Here is a 17,592-nt window from a genome sequence, read left to right on the forward strand (position 1 = left end):
AATTCGACCGCTGAAAACATTCGCAGCTGTAACTCGGCAACGAGCAAAGTAGTCTAACTTACTATCCCCATTACGATCTTGGCTGATGAGACTTTGGGGGTAGCGTTGTCCTCGAGTCTCGGACCGGCGACAGCTTAGGGTTGTCCCCACCCTACGATGGAAACTGCGCGATGCTGAAGACGCAGAGCCATGACAGGCTGGTATCTGCGTCGTCAAGGAAGTATTACACAGTTTCTCTCAGTATTTGTGCGTGTACGTGTATGCGCCAGTGACAACGCATGATGACGAGGTAGCACAGTGTTGGTAGGGGTAGCAGCAGGAGCCGTATTGCTGGCCAGCAACGTTGCTTTAGGGTGAAGGCCTCGCCCTATTCCCGAAGAAATATCTCGTCGTGTGTGTCAAATGCCACGCTGATAATTATCTCTGATGCCAGCTGCACCGTTTTCCAGATATTTCTTCTCAAAGGACACCTGAACCCTCCATGGACGACGCTCGACTATCTCTTTGATTATTTTCTACGATTACGAGCGCAATTTTTGTTGTAGTTCTTGTCCGTCGGCGTACACAATGTCTAAAAATATTTGTTGTTTAGGATCGACTATCTACTAGATTACATACGCAATCTTTATTGTAATTTTCATCCCTTGGTGTACACAATGTCTAAAAATATTTGTTGTTAGGTTCGACTATTTACTAGATCACCAATTTTTATTGTAATTTCCATCCCTTGGTGTACACAATGTCTAAAAATATTTGTTGTTTAGGCTCGACTATTTACTACACTGCAAACGCAATTTATATTGTAATTTTCATCCCTTCTAAAAATATTTGTTGTCAGGTTCGACTATTTGCTAGATCATCAATTTTTATTGTAATTTCCATCCCTTGGTGTACACAATGTCTAAAAATATTTGTTGTTTAGGCTCGACTATTTACTAGACTGCAAACGCAATTTATATTGTAATTTTCATCCCTTCTAAAAATATTTGTTGTCAGGTTCGACTATTTGCTAGATCATCAATTTTTATTGTAATTTCCATCCCTTAGTGTACACAATGTCCAAAAATATTTGTTGTCAGCTTCGACTATTTACTAGATCACCAATTTTTATTGTTCTCTATATGTAATACGATAAATAGATCAATGGGTCTACTCCTCGCTTAACGAAAGATGTCACAGATTTTGACAGGGGGGTGGAGGGGAATCTGCGAGACCCCACTTTTGGCCCTAGGCTACGGATACCACTCTTGCGCTTAGATTCTGACGGGAACGGTCGACATAGGAGCTCGGCGTCAGCATTGGGCAAGAACATAAGTGGAGCCAGCTCACATAATAAACCAGACGGGAGAAATGAGAAAAGTGGGGCCCCGTCTGGTCCTCCAGTGAGCCAGAAGTTGAGGGAGGAAAGGGCATAATTCCTGGACGTGTGGTTTTTTTAGTGGATATTGGGGAAATCGAAGACCTGTTTCCACCGAGTTTCCCTTCGGGGCGGAGGGGGTACGAGAATGTATTATTTCCACACGTCCTTAAATTAAAAAATAGAAAAAAAGGAGCTCGGCGTCACACTCAATACGCTCGTTTGCTGTCTTCGTCAAACGATTCGGCCAATCGCGGAGGACGTGTAGCGCGAAGTAAGGATATCACGTGGTACCTACAAGTTTTTCTGTGCCATCTTTCGTTGGACGAGGAGTACATAAAGTACCAATCAAAACAAGTTCCGAGAAATTGAGGAACTGTTTAAACAACGATCCAAGCACTTCCATATATGTATCCGGTACACTCGTCAGAATCATCTGTCTCCGCGAGTCAAACGTTGCAGAACTCTTTCATCCTGCAGGGCTGAAAATTCGATGCTCGTTAATGTTTTCGGTTTTTCTAGCACAGCGTCGCGGGAATGACAATAACAAGATTCTCCAGGCGGAGCAGTCGGCCCGTTTCCGCTCGGCGACGAGGCGCGTTTCATCCCGGTGATGGACCGCGTTAATTTCTTTTCACCGGGACTAATGCGTATCGGCTTCGAAATTCTTTTCTTTTCGCTCCACTTTCCTCTCCGCGGGACTCTCTCTCTCTCTCTGCTCGCTCCGTTGTGCATCGGTGCCGCCGTGTTTTTCGCGTTTAGTCGACGCGCGGCCGTGTGCATACAGGGTGGGACCAATAATTTTCACCACCCTGAACATTTCCGCTATTTCCAACAGAGTTTTCTTTACAAGACGACGACGTTTCTTTTGCAACAAGAACTTCTTTTGAACTTTGTGGACCCTTTTTGGGAGGCATGGGGGTGAAAATATTGTGACGTGAATGTTTCTCATTTCAAGGTCATCCTGAATTATTTAACACGTTCCGCGTCACGTGTACCACCGATCGTACACACTGGTACTTACACACTGTGTGTGATTGTACACACTGACATATTGATTTAATGCACTAAAAAAATATATTTTATAACAAGTTTAAGACTGTAGAATATTATAAAAATGGCCTGAATGAAAAATCGAGCAAAAACGGCTCGGCACGGAACGTGTTAAACAAAGTAACCTACCTTTTGGAAATTCTGCACGAAAATCTATTGACCCTCAAATGTAGAAAACTATTTCGATAATATCTCGTTAAGTACTAGATTTTGGGCATATGAAGGTCAATACAGTTTTATGTAGAATTTGATATAGTTTTGTATGTATCACTTTTTCATATTATCTCTATCTCTATCTCTATCTCTATCTCTTCTCTATCTCTTCTCTATCTCTTCTCTATCTCCATCTCTATCTCCATCTCTATATACAGGGTGAGTCACCTAACGTTGCCACCTCAAATATCTTTGTTGTTTTTAAAGCCTAAGCATGAAGTCTACAAATAAGGGACTTTGAAAATTAGTGAGTGATTAACGAGTAGACTGCGAATTTTTAATGGTTAATGCAAAATAATAATGTTATGTGTCTGTTATATGGACTAGGAGCTACTTAGAAAGTTTATACGTGCATGGGTAATTATAGTCACTGAATTCCTAATAAAAGGGACTATAAAGAGCGCTTCAATTACAAAAAATGAAGGTTACCTTGATATCTCTAAAAAAAATCACATAAAAACAAAAATATTTTTGGTATCATGCGAGCCCCACTGAACCATTCAACTTTGCCCTTCAGACATTTGACGTATCTTTAAAAACAACAAAGATATTTGAGGTGGCAACGTTAGGTGAATCACCCTGTATAATAAAATCGTGCCTGTCTGTCTGTTTGTGACGGCATCAACTGAGAACGGCTGGACGCAGAAAGCTGGGGTTTGAGCCATTAGACGCAGCGTTTCTTCGGGAAGGTTTACGAGAAATCCGTATTCGAAAAAGTCCATGTGTTCAAAAGTTGTGACGTCACTAGTGACCAAAGACGACTTTTTAGCCCTCTTTTGAGCACGTTTCTGCTTATAACTTTTGGATTTGTTATTGCACGTGGACAAAGTCGCGGGTACAGTTAGTTGGGAATCATATTGAAAGTTATTGGCCCACCCTGTATACATACATATACGCGAAGAAATAGAAATAGAGAGGTAGAGAGGGAACATCCGCGTCCATGCAACCGCTCGTAATTCGGCCCGTCATTGTTCGCTCCGGATTCGTGACATTAATTTATCCCTCTTTCAGAATATGCGCCTGAATAATCCTTTGTCCGAGTCGGGTCGTCGAGATCAAAGACGACGACGGGGAGGCAGCCTCGAAAATTAGCAATGCTCTTTGCGCGAGCGATTCTTTTGTAACGGCCGCGCAACCTCGCACTCGCGAGTTCTCGCGATGCGTTTAATTCGGCGACGAGTGTTTGCTGCACAAGACTCGGCGGTTTTTAACCGTCGACCCCCACTGTCAAGCGGAAAACCGATCTACGAAAGCCTATCTACGAGAGAGCGTCACCGTGTCGTTTAACCGAGCATGAGGAATCCCGATGATCATTCCTAACGGTCGGCGAAACGCTCGCTTTGCTGGTCCAAGTCATTTTATTCTTGGCAACCCGGGAATCTGTTCGCCATTTATTCGAACGAATTGTTCACCACTCTGTATGTAGATTGCATGTGTAGTTCTCCAGCGGAGAAATTATTCCGAGATTCTTTAGGGCAAGACATAAATTGTCTAAGTCTATTGTAAGGGACGAATGTTAAATGAAAATGTACAATATCTCCTCCTTTAACCCTTTCATAGCTAGACTAAGTCCATTGTATATGATTTCTTCTCATTTTATGCATATGAAATTGATATAATACCTCGTGCAATACTTAAGCGTGTAGTAATTGATTAGATACCAATATATTTAACCCTTTGCACTCGGACTTTAACTTGAAAATTATTCTTATTCCGATCTAGAATAATTCCATTGTATATCATTTTGTCATTTTATGAATATGAAATTGATATAATGCCTTATGCAATACTTAAATGTGTAGTAATTGATTAAATACCGACATATTTGATAATATAAACAATACTGTGAATAATGCTAAGGGTTAATCATTTTAATGGCTGGAGAATATAATACAATAATATTCGTAATTATGCAGTTTCTTTGCTTCTCGACTGTTCGAAATAAATTAGCAAAAAGTACATGAATGTAACTGAACTACATTGTAGCATGTTCTGAACCAAAAATTATTCCTGAACCCTTGAATGCTACCCTTGCAAGCTGAGAAAAGCCCAATCAAATTTTGTGACAAAATTCGCAGCCGCTGGTCCCATCGAAAACCCATTGGCGTCGGTAGCAAGGGGTTGTCGATCCTAGGGTGGCAGGGGGTTAACGACGAGTGCCGAGACTCGAGAATTACAGGAGGAAATCGGGAAATGACGTATCGTTTGAGAACAGCCCGGCTCTCCATTATAGCGATCCAAGAGTAAAAGAATGGAGGGGTTGAGAACGAGGGGGCTGGGGAGGACCAGTAGGAGGAGTATGATGGGGAGGTTGCACGAGGAGGAGGAGGAGGAGTAAGGGCAAAATAGGGGTTGAGGGGAGCTGGAAGAAGGATCGCGGGGACGCGTGCACTGGTTTGTGGAACGGGCCACGCGGGGGTTGAAGGGGTTCGAAGGGGGTTGAAAGGGGATGGGAAACCCGGGGGTTGGACCGAGGAGGCTGTGCGGGGGTGGCGAGAGGGTGCCGCATCTGCCTAGCTCGAACGCGGATACTCGGTGGAGGCTGGAGAGAATTGGGTCAGCCAACTTGGAGTGTACTTCAGGTGTAGCTACCTATCTACCTATCTGCCAACCTACTACCAGCCGCCCACCCTTTCTCGCGTCCTTACCAAAGAATCCGTTCCCTTTCTTTCCTCGTTAGCTGCTCGGCCATCCCTCTCCTTCACTCTCTCTCTCTCTCTCTTTCTCTCCCTCTCCCTCTCCTTTCCTGCCTGAACGGCGTGCAACATCGGCCCGGATCAGGGGACGAAAGGGGCCAGAGGATCCATCGAACCGAAACTTTTTCACGGCTCGATTCGTGCTCTATCTTCGAACTTGTACCCCTAGTCGTGCGGGGGCGGACGAACCGTGCCTCGCGAGACCGAAATGGGGCGGCGGTAATCGATACCCAAGCAACACTAACAGGTAAAATTCAATGTCGCGCCGGTGGATGCGTCCGTTTTTCACCTGGCTGTTGGCGGAGCTAACTCGATAGCAATTGTTCGCGAGAGACCGACGTTATTTTTATGGGGTGGGACCTAAGTGAGGGCAAGCTTATCGAAGTTGCCTGGTCCTCGTCTGGAAATTAAAGATACGGATTTTTATTTTGTGTAGCGAGGATGATGTTGTTACTATTGGACTGTGAACTTCATGCTCCTATAGTGGACATCATTTCTTGACTCTTTGCAAAAATATTATACTTTGTCCTAAACCCTTACGGATTACACATATAGCGTTCCTTCATTAGAATGATCGAAGTTGCCTGGTCCTCGTCTGGAAATTAAAGATACGGATTTTTATTTTGTGTAGCGAGGATGATGTTGTTACTATTGAACTGTGAACTTCATGCTCCTATAGTGGACATCATTTCTTGACCCTTTGCAAAAATATTATACTTTGCCCTAAAACCTTACGCATTATATAGCGTTCCTTCATTAAAGTGATCGAAGTTGCCCGGTCTTCGTCTGGAAATCTATAAGGATTTTTATTTTGTGTAGCGAGGATGATGTTGTTACTATTGAACTGTGATCTTCATGCTCCTATAGTGGACATCATTTCTTGACCCTTTCCAAAAATATTATACTTTGTCCTAAAACCTTACGGATTATATAGCATTCCTTCATTAGAGCTAGCAGATGGTGTAACGCTTGCACTACACAATCCGAAATATATTTCATAAAAAGACGTAGAATTTCAACAAGTACCTTCGCGCCAAGGTCTCCAATAAATTGCCTGTCTACAAAGTCCAGAGATGGCTCAAGACTTCCAAGAAAGAACACAGTGCCATCGCTCCGGAAGTGACTTAAAAATCATAAAACTTGCTTAAAACTCTCAAAAGTCGAGAGTCTGAAACTTTTAACTCTGAAGTAATGACATTATATTATTGAACGTGAAAATGTTCGGCGAAATTTGCACTTTGTACCTCTTAAACTTGAAGCTATTTTGTCTCCATTTCGTCGGGACGACGCTGGCAGCTACGAAAATTCAATGTCGCCCGCGAACACACTCGTAAAATTATGTCTTTGTCTCTCTCTCTCTCCCTCCCTCCCTCTGTGTTTCTACAGAGTTGCTCGAGAAGCTTTGCCAGTAAAACAGAGCTTCCAGTTTTATCTGCCGTCGTCCGAAGACGCGCGCCGTCGTCTACCGCCATCTGTGTCGAACACACCGGGATCCCTGTGTTTTATTGCCGCCCCTGGGCTTTATTAGCGGCGCCGAGTGGAGGCATTACGCAGTGTAGCTTGGTGTGTTCCCAGGGTAGCTTGTAACCTGTTATACAAGCCTAACACCTGAATTTGAAGGACGACAGGAATTTCAGCGACGCTTCTCGTTCCCTGAAAGCAACTTTATTATTTCAGGGGTAACTGGTTTAGAGATGGCGAGTACATTTTTTCTAAATGGAACGTGGGGGAAATTTTTATACATTCATGCAATGTGTACAAAACTGCACAACTTTTTCTCGAAGCGTTTTTCGATATCTTGCACCTGTCGGAAGTTAGGGGGGATCGACTGTACGGGCTCGCCTGATGCGCCTACGCCATTGGCTTCAGCTGCAACGTACTAAAAATTGCTATAACTTTTCAGTGGTGGGAGATTTTTCAAATGTTTAAATTAAATGTCGCACACGTGTGTCTGAACTTTACGACTGTACAAACATGTTTTTTTCATTTTGTTTAAATTCGTTCAAATAAAATGTTTTTGGTCGTGATACTAATGAAAGCGAGTTGATACGATGAAGTCTAACCCTTGTGTAGTCAATCAAAATGTATCGATTATTTAAAACCTTTCCGTATTTAACATGTTTGCACAAATTCTCATTACTAGACTTTAAATTAATATATTAGCGAGTAAAGAATAGACACATCCAGAGAAATTTTGTAATATTTTTTTGGAGGAACATTAATAAATTGATGGAAGAAATACAGTAAATGGGTACCCGGGTACGCGGTTGACTGCACAAAGGTTAAAAGAAGAATCATCTCGACTAAAGCAGTCGGAAAACCGCGCCGCTGACGAGATAAAACGAAGTTCGCTCCGGAATCTCCGAAGCACCCGGTAGATCACGTACAACAGGCTCGTAAACGATAGTTCCTAACTGCCGGGTCTCTAACGACCATGAAATCGTGCTAGTTCGCTCAAGTTTGCCTGGATCGAGGCGCGAGGGATGAAAAGAAAAGGCTCGGTTGTCCGCAAAGATCCGCGTGGCTCAGCGAATCTCTAAGGTGCCGTTCCAGAAGAACTGTCTGGTGTCCTCGAGGAGAGAGCATCAGCCTCGCGGATCCAGCTGGCAACGGTGCAAAGTGTGCTCCATCTCGCATCAAATGAAGAAAGAAAAAAGGAGAAAAGGATCTCGCGGGTCTCGATCGGGCCGAGGAGAACGACGCGACATTACGGAAGGGTGGGGGGTGTGTTCTGGTATTCGATTACGAGGGAACGTTTAACGGAGCAGTTTCGCGTGCCAGCATTCACGGCGGATTCGCGGTGAATGGGCTGCGGGGACGGTGATTCGATTCACGAGACCTCTTCTCGTGGTCTTCTGGTGAAATTTACCCCTGTCGTTTTCTATTTAGCTCGACTATCGCCTGGATAATCGTGGCGCGCCGGACGTCTAACCGCGACGAGATTATCGTCGCGAGGAATTGATCGCGATCGTTCGTCGATCACGCCGGCTGGAAATCCAAAATTTTATTATCCGGAGATTTTTCTTCGATGGTCTATCAACATGTTGTGAACGTAAATCAGTTTACAATCATTCAAGAAAATAGATATGTCTGTAGCAATATTGCCATTTGGAAACGAGAACGGTTCGATGGAATTTGACATAAATCCCTTTTTTGGTGTGAGAACAGATAAAAAAAGAAAATAATAAAAGTTGTAGATTTAGTCGCGAGGAGTTGATCGCGATCGTTCGCCTGTTTGTCGATCAACGCCGACTGGAAATCCAAGAGAAATCCGGAGATTTTTCTTCTATCAACATTTTGTAAATTTAAATGTAAATCAATTCACAATAATTCAGGAAAATAGATATATCTGTAGCAATTCTGCCATTTGGAAACGAGAACGGTTCAATGGAATTTGACAAGAATCCCTTTTTTGGCGTTAGTACAGATAAAAAAAGGAAATAATAAAAGTGGTAGATTTGATCAGATCAATTGAGTTACCAAAATTCCGCACTGTTTTATTCCATTTCGTTTCGTTCGAGGATAATTGAGAGTGATTGTTCACACGGTAGTACTGTATAAAAATATTGAAAAGGTCCCATTCGTTGCTACCACCCAATTTTTTGTTTCAATAAATATCAAAAACACAGATATTGTAACCAGACAGATTCAGTTCACAGGGCTGAAAGTTAAGTATTCCAGCGGCCTAACTTAGGGGATGTTCGCACAGCTGAGCGAAGAACTTTTCAGCAGGCTGAGTTAGGGAATGTTCGCGTAGCTGAAAGTTCAATTTTCCTATAACCGAACTTAGGGGATGTCCACACAGCTGAGAGTTGAAACTTGCTGTGGACTATTTTAGGGTATGCTCGCCCAGTTGAGAGTTGAAAGTTCCTGTGGGTTATCTTAGGGGATGTTCGTGAAGTTGAGACTTCAATTTTCCTGTGGTGTAACTTACAGGATATTCGCGCATCTGAGAATTGAATGTTCATGTACCCTAACGTAAGAGTTGTTCCCACAGCTGAGAATTGAATTTTCCTGTAACTTAAGGGTTGTCCGCGCAGCTCTGCGTGGAACTTCTTGGCGAGCTAAGTTAGAGAATCTTTATACAGTTTACAGTTAAATCATGCTATAACTTAACTTAGGTCCTCACAGCTGAGAGTTGAAAGTTTCTAGGGGACGATTGCACAGCTGAGATTTGAATTTTCCTGTAGCCTAACTTTCGAAATATTCGCACAGCTAATTGTAGGACTTTCTTACAAACTGAGTTAGGGGATGCTCCCACAGCTGGGGGTTGAAGTTTCCTACACGCTGACTTAAGAGATGTTCGCACTGCTGACTATTGAATTTTCCTATGGCCTAACTTGGAGAACATTAGCGTAGCTAAGTAAGATTTGAATTTTTCTGGGAACAAAGTTAAGGGATGTTCCCACTATCGACAGTTAAATCTTCTGATGGCTTAACTTGAGGGACGTTCACACAACTTAGAGTAGAATATTTTCTCATGACTTAAGTTCAGGGACGTCGACACAGTTGGTAATTAAATTTTCGTTCGCCTCAATTTAGGAGATGCCCACCCTGCTGTGAAATTTTTCCATGCTCTAACTTACAGAATATTCTCGCAGCCGAGATTTGAATTTTTCTCCAAGCGAAATTAGGGGACGTAGCCAGTACCGAGAGTTAAATTTTCCTACGGCCTAACTTAAGGGATGCTCGCGCAGCATAGAACCTTCCTGCATCTCTTCAGGAAGCGTCTTCTTTTCGCCTCCCGGTTGTGCGCGGAAAATTGAATAACGCCCGTCTAAAAAGGAGGAGAGAGAGAGAGAGGAGGTGCTGGAGGATAACTCGGCTCGGTGGATAAAACGTCCCTCCTACAACCGGAGCGTAATTATAACGCGGTCCTGGAGGTTGCGCGCGGTTGCGGGCAAGGTAACATTTATAGGATATGTAGGTCAGCTACTGACACGCCTTATTGCCTCCTCCGACCCGATCACCCCAAATAGACCTCCGAAAACGAAGTAAGGACGAAACGGCCGTGATCGCGACTCTCTCCCTCTATCTCTCCCACTCTCCCCCCTCTCTCTCTCTCTTCCTCTTCCTCTTTCGATCGCGGTTTCCTGACGCCACCGCGAGTCAAACGCCGATTACGCGGTGCTAGATTACTCGCCCCTAAGTCTACGATCTCGCGCTAACTTCTGATCGGCAATTTAACTAGCCGTGACCAATGTGCTTACATAGTATTAACACATTAAGAATACCACTAAAATCTTCTTCACTCAATGTGTTAACTACCGACGCTGTACAAAAGTGAATGTTATTTCTTGGCCTGATGATCTGAACTACTTGGCTAATAATGATGATTGAAATCTGATTTTCGGCTGAACGAATGTCTGAGATTTTATAAGACTTATCCTGATTTGCTTAAAGTCATGAATAGACGGCGAATCTTTATGCAAAATAAAAATGTTCCATCTGCATTGTAACACAGTGGAGCGAATTAGAAATTTATTTTCTCTTAAAATATTGCCATTTGGCAATATTTTATATAGGTTGAAAACAATATAACAGCGTTTTTAAATGCATAAAATCCGCGGTCTAGTTATGAATGTTGTAGATTGTAAATGATGAAGAGCCTGTCAAGTCTAAGCAATCGGTTTATTTGTTTCCAGGAGGCGTATAGAAAATGGGTGTGCAGCTCCCTGGTGCCTTACTTTGCTCATGGGGGACCGCAGGACTCGGACACCTCGGGAACGAGCTGGACCGGAAACAGACTCAGGCCCTGCCGGTCCTTCTGCCAATCTGTGGAGCAACGTTGTCCTTACTTGCTTCCCGGTGATCGTGCCCCCGCGTACCCCACGCAATACGCCGGCGAACCCACCTTTCTTTGCAGAGGTAAACCATTAAATCAATCGTAACACTCCTTGCAAACATCCGGTAAGTCCATTCCATAGCAAGCAACTCCATCTTTATAAAATTGCACTTGTCAAGGTTCACACGCTCTCGAATTAAGCAATTTTTAACATTTGGACTTGCCTGGTTTTTGCACAGAGGTCTTCAACCCTTCACCATACATCAGAAACCATAAACCAAGGGGAATAAAATGTTTTACTAGGGTTGTTGCTGTCAATTCGAAATCCAATCGAAACAAATTTTTGTTTATATTTTTTCTAATGAACTTGGATTTCTTTAGATATAAGATTGTTGCTTCAGTGTAAAATAACTGTAAGAGAAAGTTCATTTGGGAGATAATGTAGGGATAATGTAGACTCAACCTATGCACTGGAGGGTTGATGGACGAGGGTAGAAACATTCCTTGGCACCCTCTCGAGTAACCTCCTAAATCGAGAAATCTATAAGTGATTGTTACGATAACAATGAATTTTAAGATGTTGTCATATCATTTCGTGTTCAGTTTGTGTAATTTAAGTATCACAATTGAAAGTATCATAATTGAAGTATCGAGAATCATTAAGGTCTTTAAAAATCCAGTGACCAACCCCTGATGGATAGCATACATATTTTAGTAGAATTTCAATGAAAATTTCATGAAATTTTCTTTATAAATACAGGGTGAGTCACCTAACGTTGCCACCTCAAATATCTTTGTTGTTTTTAAAGATGCGTCAAATGTCCGAAGGACATGGTTGAATGGTAAAATGGCGCTCATACGATACCAGAAAAATGTTTGTTTTTATGTAATTTTTTTCAGAGATATCAAGGTCACCTTCATTTTTTTAAATGGAAGCATCCTTTTTTAAACACCTACAATGATAGTCCCTTTCATTATGAATTCAGTGACTATAATTATTCAAGGTCATTCAAAGTCACGGACAGAAAAAATATGGAAGCAGAATACGTTTATCACCAGTGAGACTTGTAGTAATCAAACTAGCAGATTACACCACGATTTACTTACTACCAGTATGTTTCCAAACGCGATTCCGCTATGGCTTATTCAGTGGTTGAAAGGTGTGACATGATAATGGTTTACTGTGAATGTAGACAAAATGCGATGGAAGCCCGATTGCGAAACACGCCCTCTAAGCGGACTTTTATTAATATCTACAAATCGTTTAGAAGTACTGGAAGTGTAGATGGAAGAAAGCGTAAACGAAAGAATCATGTGACTACTGAAGACAATATTGAAATTAATATTTTAGCAGCTATAGCTGTCAATCCACATGTAAGTACGAGAAGCAGGCCTGAGTCAAAGAAGCGTAATACGAGTTCTGGCCCGACATAAATTTAATCCGTTTCTTATACGATTTTTTCTGTCCGTGACCTTGAATGACTTTGAATAATTATAGTCACTGAATTCCTAATGAAAGGGACCATCGTTGTAGGTGTTTAAAAAAGGGTGCTTCCATTTAAAAAAATGAAGGTGACCTTGGTATCTCTAAAAGAATTACATAAATTTTGTTGGTATCCTATGAGCCCCATTTTACCATTCTACTTTGTCCTTCAGACATTTGGCGTATCTTTAAAAACAACAAAGATACTTGAGGTGGCAACGTTAGGTGACTTACCCTGTATATTCGTGAACGTTTAATATCAAAGGAGAACTGTAATATGTCTTATATCGGGAGAAAACTGTACTCTGAAGCGTGGAGCAGGTCGCCAAAGGGCCACAGACAATATCAGCCCGCGAAACGGGAGACAAGAGAGGAGCTCGTTGGCAAACGCACTCGTTTCAGATCCGAACATCCCGGAGACCGGCGAGCAAGCAGCGCGAGCGTTGCACAACAGTGGCGAGGACGAGTGCTGTTTCCGCGTGTGCTCCGACGAGAAGCCAGGATCGGGAATCTGCACGAACTGCTCGGATCGGGAGCCACGGGAACGCGGCCGAGCCCACGATCCTCCGACGGCGCCCTACTGCGAGATTAATCCTATTCAGCCGGCCTCCACGGGTACGTGTCTTATCCGGGGACCTAGCAGAGTCTAACGCTCCTACGCCAGCGCTCCGCAAGAATGCTAATCAAGAGCCGCCTTCAATGCCGATTCGTTAGCGTATCATCCCCACTCTCCAAGCTTAGGAATTACGATGCATCCCGCTCGACATCGGGAAACACGCGCTTACCGACTGCTAAACGGTATCTATCCTAGCCTAGGGCTTCTCCGAGATATATATACCCTATAGTAGTTCCTTGACTAGGTTGTCTCCTGGGCTATGTAGGTCATTGCTGGGTTGTGACCCCTAGCCTGGATCCTTGATGGATTGTACCGTAGATTGTGTAGGTCTTTGATAAATGGGAGACTAAGAGCCTAGTCTAAATCTAGTCTATGTAGGGTTTTGCTAGAATGAGTCCTAGTCATGTAGATCTTTGCTAGGTTGTGCCCTAGCCCACGTAGTTCTTAGCAAAGTTATACTCTATCCTATGTAGATATTTACTGGATTGTGATTCCTAGCCTAGGTTGTACCCTGGAGCCCAGTCTAAGTGTAGTCTATGTAGAGATTTGCTAGAATATGTCTTAGCCATGCAGATGTTTGCTAGGTTATGCCCTAGACCACGTAGTTCTTTGCAAAGTTACATTCCAGCCTATTTGGGTGCTTGCAAAGTTGTGCCTCAGCCATCTTCACCGAGTTTCCTTCACTCCGTTCTCCCTTTACCTTCTCCCCTTGCTTCCTGTAGCCCGGCAGGATCTCGAGGGTGTCCTGATCCCACCTACCAACCTAAAACCATCTACTCCTACAGATAATGCCAGCCAGCTTCGTTGAATAGAAAGCCGAAGGAGCTAAGCAAGATCCCCAAGTCTCTTGCTGGCGGTAATTTATAAGTGACTCGCCGCTGCTGCCTTAACGAAATCCATCCAAAAGCCTCTCGCAATTGTCTTCTTCTTAAATCAGGCTCTTCAAGTGTCGTGCTAGGCTTGACGTCGTTATTGAACTGCGAATTTTATGCTTCCATAGTTTGCACAATTTGTTGTTCGGAAAATTTTTCATAAACTTTCAGTCAGCGGGTTCTCTATACTCCAGCTCTAGGTTCCGTTAACTCGCGGTGGTCGCATAAATTTTCTACCGTCCTACCAAACGGTCTGGACGGACGTTTCGACGTCGGAATCGATGAAAACGATTAAATCTTCTATCGCTTGCTAGCAACCGGTGCTCCGCTGCCCCCGTGAACGAAGCTATAGAGTCGAAAGCTTAGTCGAGCGGCTACAAGGAATTTTATCTTAGACGTTTCCGCTTCGTCACCCACTGAACAATGAATTTTTCAATTAACCCTGCCTGTGAGAGATATCGACGGCTCTTGGACCGTCGAATTCAGATAGCCTAGATGCTTAGAAAAAGAACTTGCTAACCCCTCAGACTCCTTAAGCCTTGCTTCATAATGTAAAGTACGGTGTGAACCTTTGCTTTATGTTCTGCTTCGAAGTTCAAGATTTCCCTTTCAGACGTTTCCTTTCGAGATTCATTATCTCGAGAACTACACACGACAATTAACACGTTCATTGCCGTTCGATACACATGAACAATGAATTCACTAGATACATATTCATAGATCAATGAAAATGAAAATGCCAATAAAACATTCAACTTGGCTGCTTCCTGCAAGAACCTTCCTTTTTTGTTTTTTTTTTGTTTAAGGGCAGAGAGGGAAAGGTCCCCCCTCCAAATGATAAAAATAAGAGGCGAAGGCATACCCACTAAAACCCTTGTCCCTTGTCCTCCAGTACTCCAGCCGGAGACTATAAACTATCGTTGGCCCGCTATTCGCAATTCTACACGAAAGTCTGTCCTCCGGCTCCGGAGCCACACCTGGTCTTAGCTGTTCCCCTCCCAAGAACCTAACCATCGAAAGCTTGCACGAAAACCTCGCAGCTAGCACCCAGACCAAACAAACTAACCTGTTTGCCCGGTTGTGTGAAACAGATAAGAAGACCGCGAGTGATATGGAGAGCAGCAGCGTAGACGGTGTCGAAGAGGAGTCATCATCACCGACATCCGTGGTGCAGCAATCGCAATCGCAAGCAGTTGGCTCTTTATGCCTGCCGGGTGGTGTGGGTTCGATTCCAAGCGTCTCGTCATCGGATCGTCCGTCAGCATCGATGATACCGCAGGCGTTGTGGGTGTGCTCGATGGCTAGGGTGCTGTTCAGCCTTGCGACGTGGATCCGTGGTGTTGGTTCGCGGCTCTTCAGGATGCTGGCGACGGTTGTGATCGACGTTTGGAGAACAGGCCGGTTGGGAGACCTTGTCGCTTGGCTGCACGGTAGCTCCTCCGCTAACGGCAGAGTAAGTTGCGTCAGCGCGCGTCATGGTGCGAAGTGGCTGCTCGAAAAGTGGGTGATGGTCGAACGCCGGTGCCGGGTCGGTTGGTGGAGGTGGTGGTGGCGAAGGTTGCGGAAGAGGCTGAGGGTGAGGTTGAGGGGTTGTTGCGAGTCCGGAGGGTGTGCTGACCGAGGAGCGGTGGTGAGACCCGCGCGACCCGCCCGACCCTGCGGCGGGTGCTCCTCGCCGCGAGTCCGCCCCTGGACGAGGAACTTTGGCCCTTTCGCGACGCAGTGTCGGTGGCGATGGTGGTGGTGGTGGAGGTGGCGGTGGTGGTGGTTGTACCGATGGTGGAAGTCACGGTGGAAGTGGCGACGAGTAGGGGCCGGTAGCGACCCGGCCGTCGAGTACACTGCCGACGGCGACGGAAAGAAGCAACGTCCTCCGGTAAAACACAGAAGACGATCCAGGAGAACCAAGGGCGGTTTACAAGAGTGGTCGGGTGGGAATGGTTACCGGCTGACTCTGGCGGTTAGGCGACGCTACCCGCTACCCTCTAGGAAGGATCCGCCATAGGGTCGGCCCCTCGGAACGCGGACGGACGCGTGACACTGCAGGTATTTTCTATCGACGAACCGAAGCGCCGCGAGCGTAACCGCTATAGGACGCTTCGGGTACATACAACCTTCCAGGATTACCGCGACCCGGCGCGGCGGGTCAACCGGACCCGAGCGGGTCGCGCGGACACCGGACACGCCAGTCGGACACAGCGCGCGGCCCATGGTCGATTATGGTCCAAGCGGAACGAGCGAGAGGAATTCAACCCGGAGATAGAGGGGAAAGAAAAGCGTTCCTCTCGGCGGAGGAACACGATGGCAACACACTGAGAACACGACTGTCCCCGATGGATGACGACGCGGAGAAACGCGCGGATGGGAGTTGTTCTTTTGTTTCGGTTTTTTTTGGTAATACTGAGAGCGAGAGAGCGAGAGAACGAGAACGAGAGGGAGAGAGTGAGAGAGAAAGAGGTATGATTTTTTGGATTGCGCGTCGACGGCTCGGCCTCTCCAGCGGAAGGCCGAGGAGAACGAGACGAGGCGTGTACACGATGCGAAAGGAGAACCGTAACGTCTGTAGCGAATAATAATGGATAACAATAATACAATAATAATTAATAAATTATAAATATTAACGATGATAACGATGATTACAATGATAATGAGGATGATGATAATGATGATGATGATGATGAAGCGGGCGCAGGGGCGGGTTCAGGATTCTAAGGATCACCAGCTGTTGGGATCTACACGGGAGGTCTCGCGAGGCGGGTGATGACGATTGGTTTTAGCATGCCGGTAAATAATGAATAAATAATAATAGTTAACGAATAATAATAATGATTAATGAAATAAATAATAACGATTAAATAATGGAGTAACGATGATGATAAACGATAAAGTAACGTTAACGTAACGCAAAACAAAAAAAAACGATAGAACGACTACGATACAACTTACTTATTCTATACACAGAGAAGCGCGCGGGACACGTATTATGTATGAGACACAGGCACACAGCAGACAGTGAGTACACACGGTTACACTCTTACACGGACGGAGGGGACATGTAAACATGCACGAACACATACACACACACACATACACACACACGCGCGCGCGTATTAACGCAGAATTATTAATTACTACGAAAGAAATTAGCGGTGCGGATGAGCGAGTGCGATGAGCGAATGCGTCGCGAACACGAGGAGCGAGAAAGAAAGCGCGCGAGAAAGAGAGAGAGAGAGAGAGAGAGAGAGAGAGAGAGAGAGTCGAGGAGAGAATGAGAGAACGAGCGAGTGTGGTAAAAACGATCTACGCAAAAAGCAAGCACCCGTTCGCGTATAAGGCATTAACGATTAAACAGAGGCAACACTAACGCGAGACAACTAAAAGCGAGACAACTCTACACTCCGACACACGCGCGCACACGAACACAGAGAGACACACAACAGAAGATGATAAAAGTTGTAGGTAAATAGTCTTTTGGTCGTGACAACGTGAGAGACGGACGGCTTAGAACGCGCGCGAG

General features: G+C 44.7%; 1 protein-coding gene across 1 annotated transcript in view; it reads left to right on the top strand.

Moving 5' to 3' along the window:
- Positions 1-17,252, top strand: part of Mid1 (calcium-permeable channel component Mid1) — a 78,204-nt gene extending 60,952 nt beyond the window's left edge. Inside the window, exons 2-4 of the mRNA XM_076425881.1 lie at positions 10,965-11,187; positions 12,990-13,202; positions 15,167-17,252. Of these exons, the coding sequence (XP_076281996.1) occupies positions 10,965-11,187; positions 12,990-13,202; positions 15,167-16,080 (1,350 nt within the window). The 3' untranslated portion in view covers positions 16,081-17,252. The remainder of the gene's footprint in view (positions 1-10,964; positions 11,188-12,989; positions 13,203-15,166) is intronic.
- Positions 17,253-17,592: the final 340 nt, after the last annotated feature.

The sequence above is a fragment of the Lasioglossum baleicum genome, chromosome 6 (genome assembly GCF_051020765.1).
Source record: "Lasioglossum baleicum chromosome 6, iyLasBale1, whole genome shotgun sequence".
NCBI classification, from domain to species: Eukaryota; Metazoa; Arthropoda; class Insecta; order Hymenoptera; family Halictidae; genus Lasioglossum; species Lasioglossum baleicum.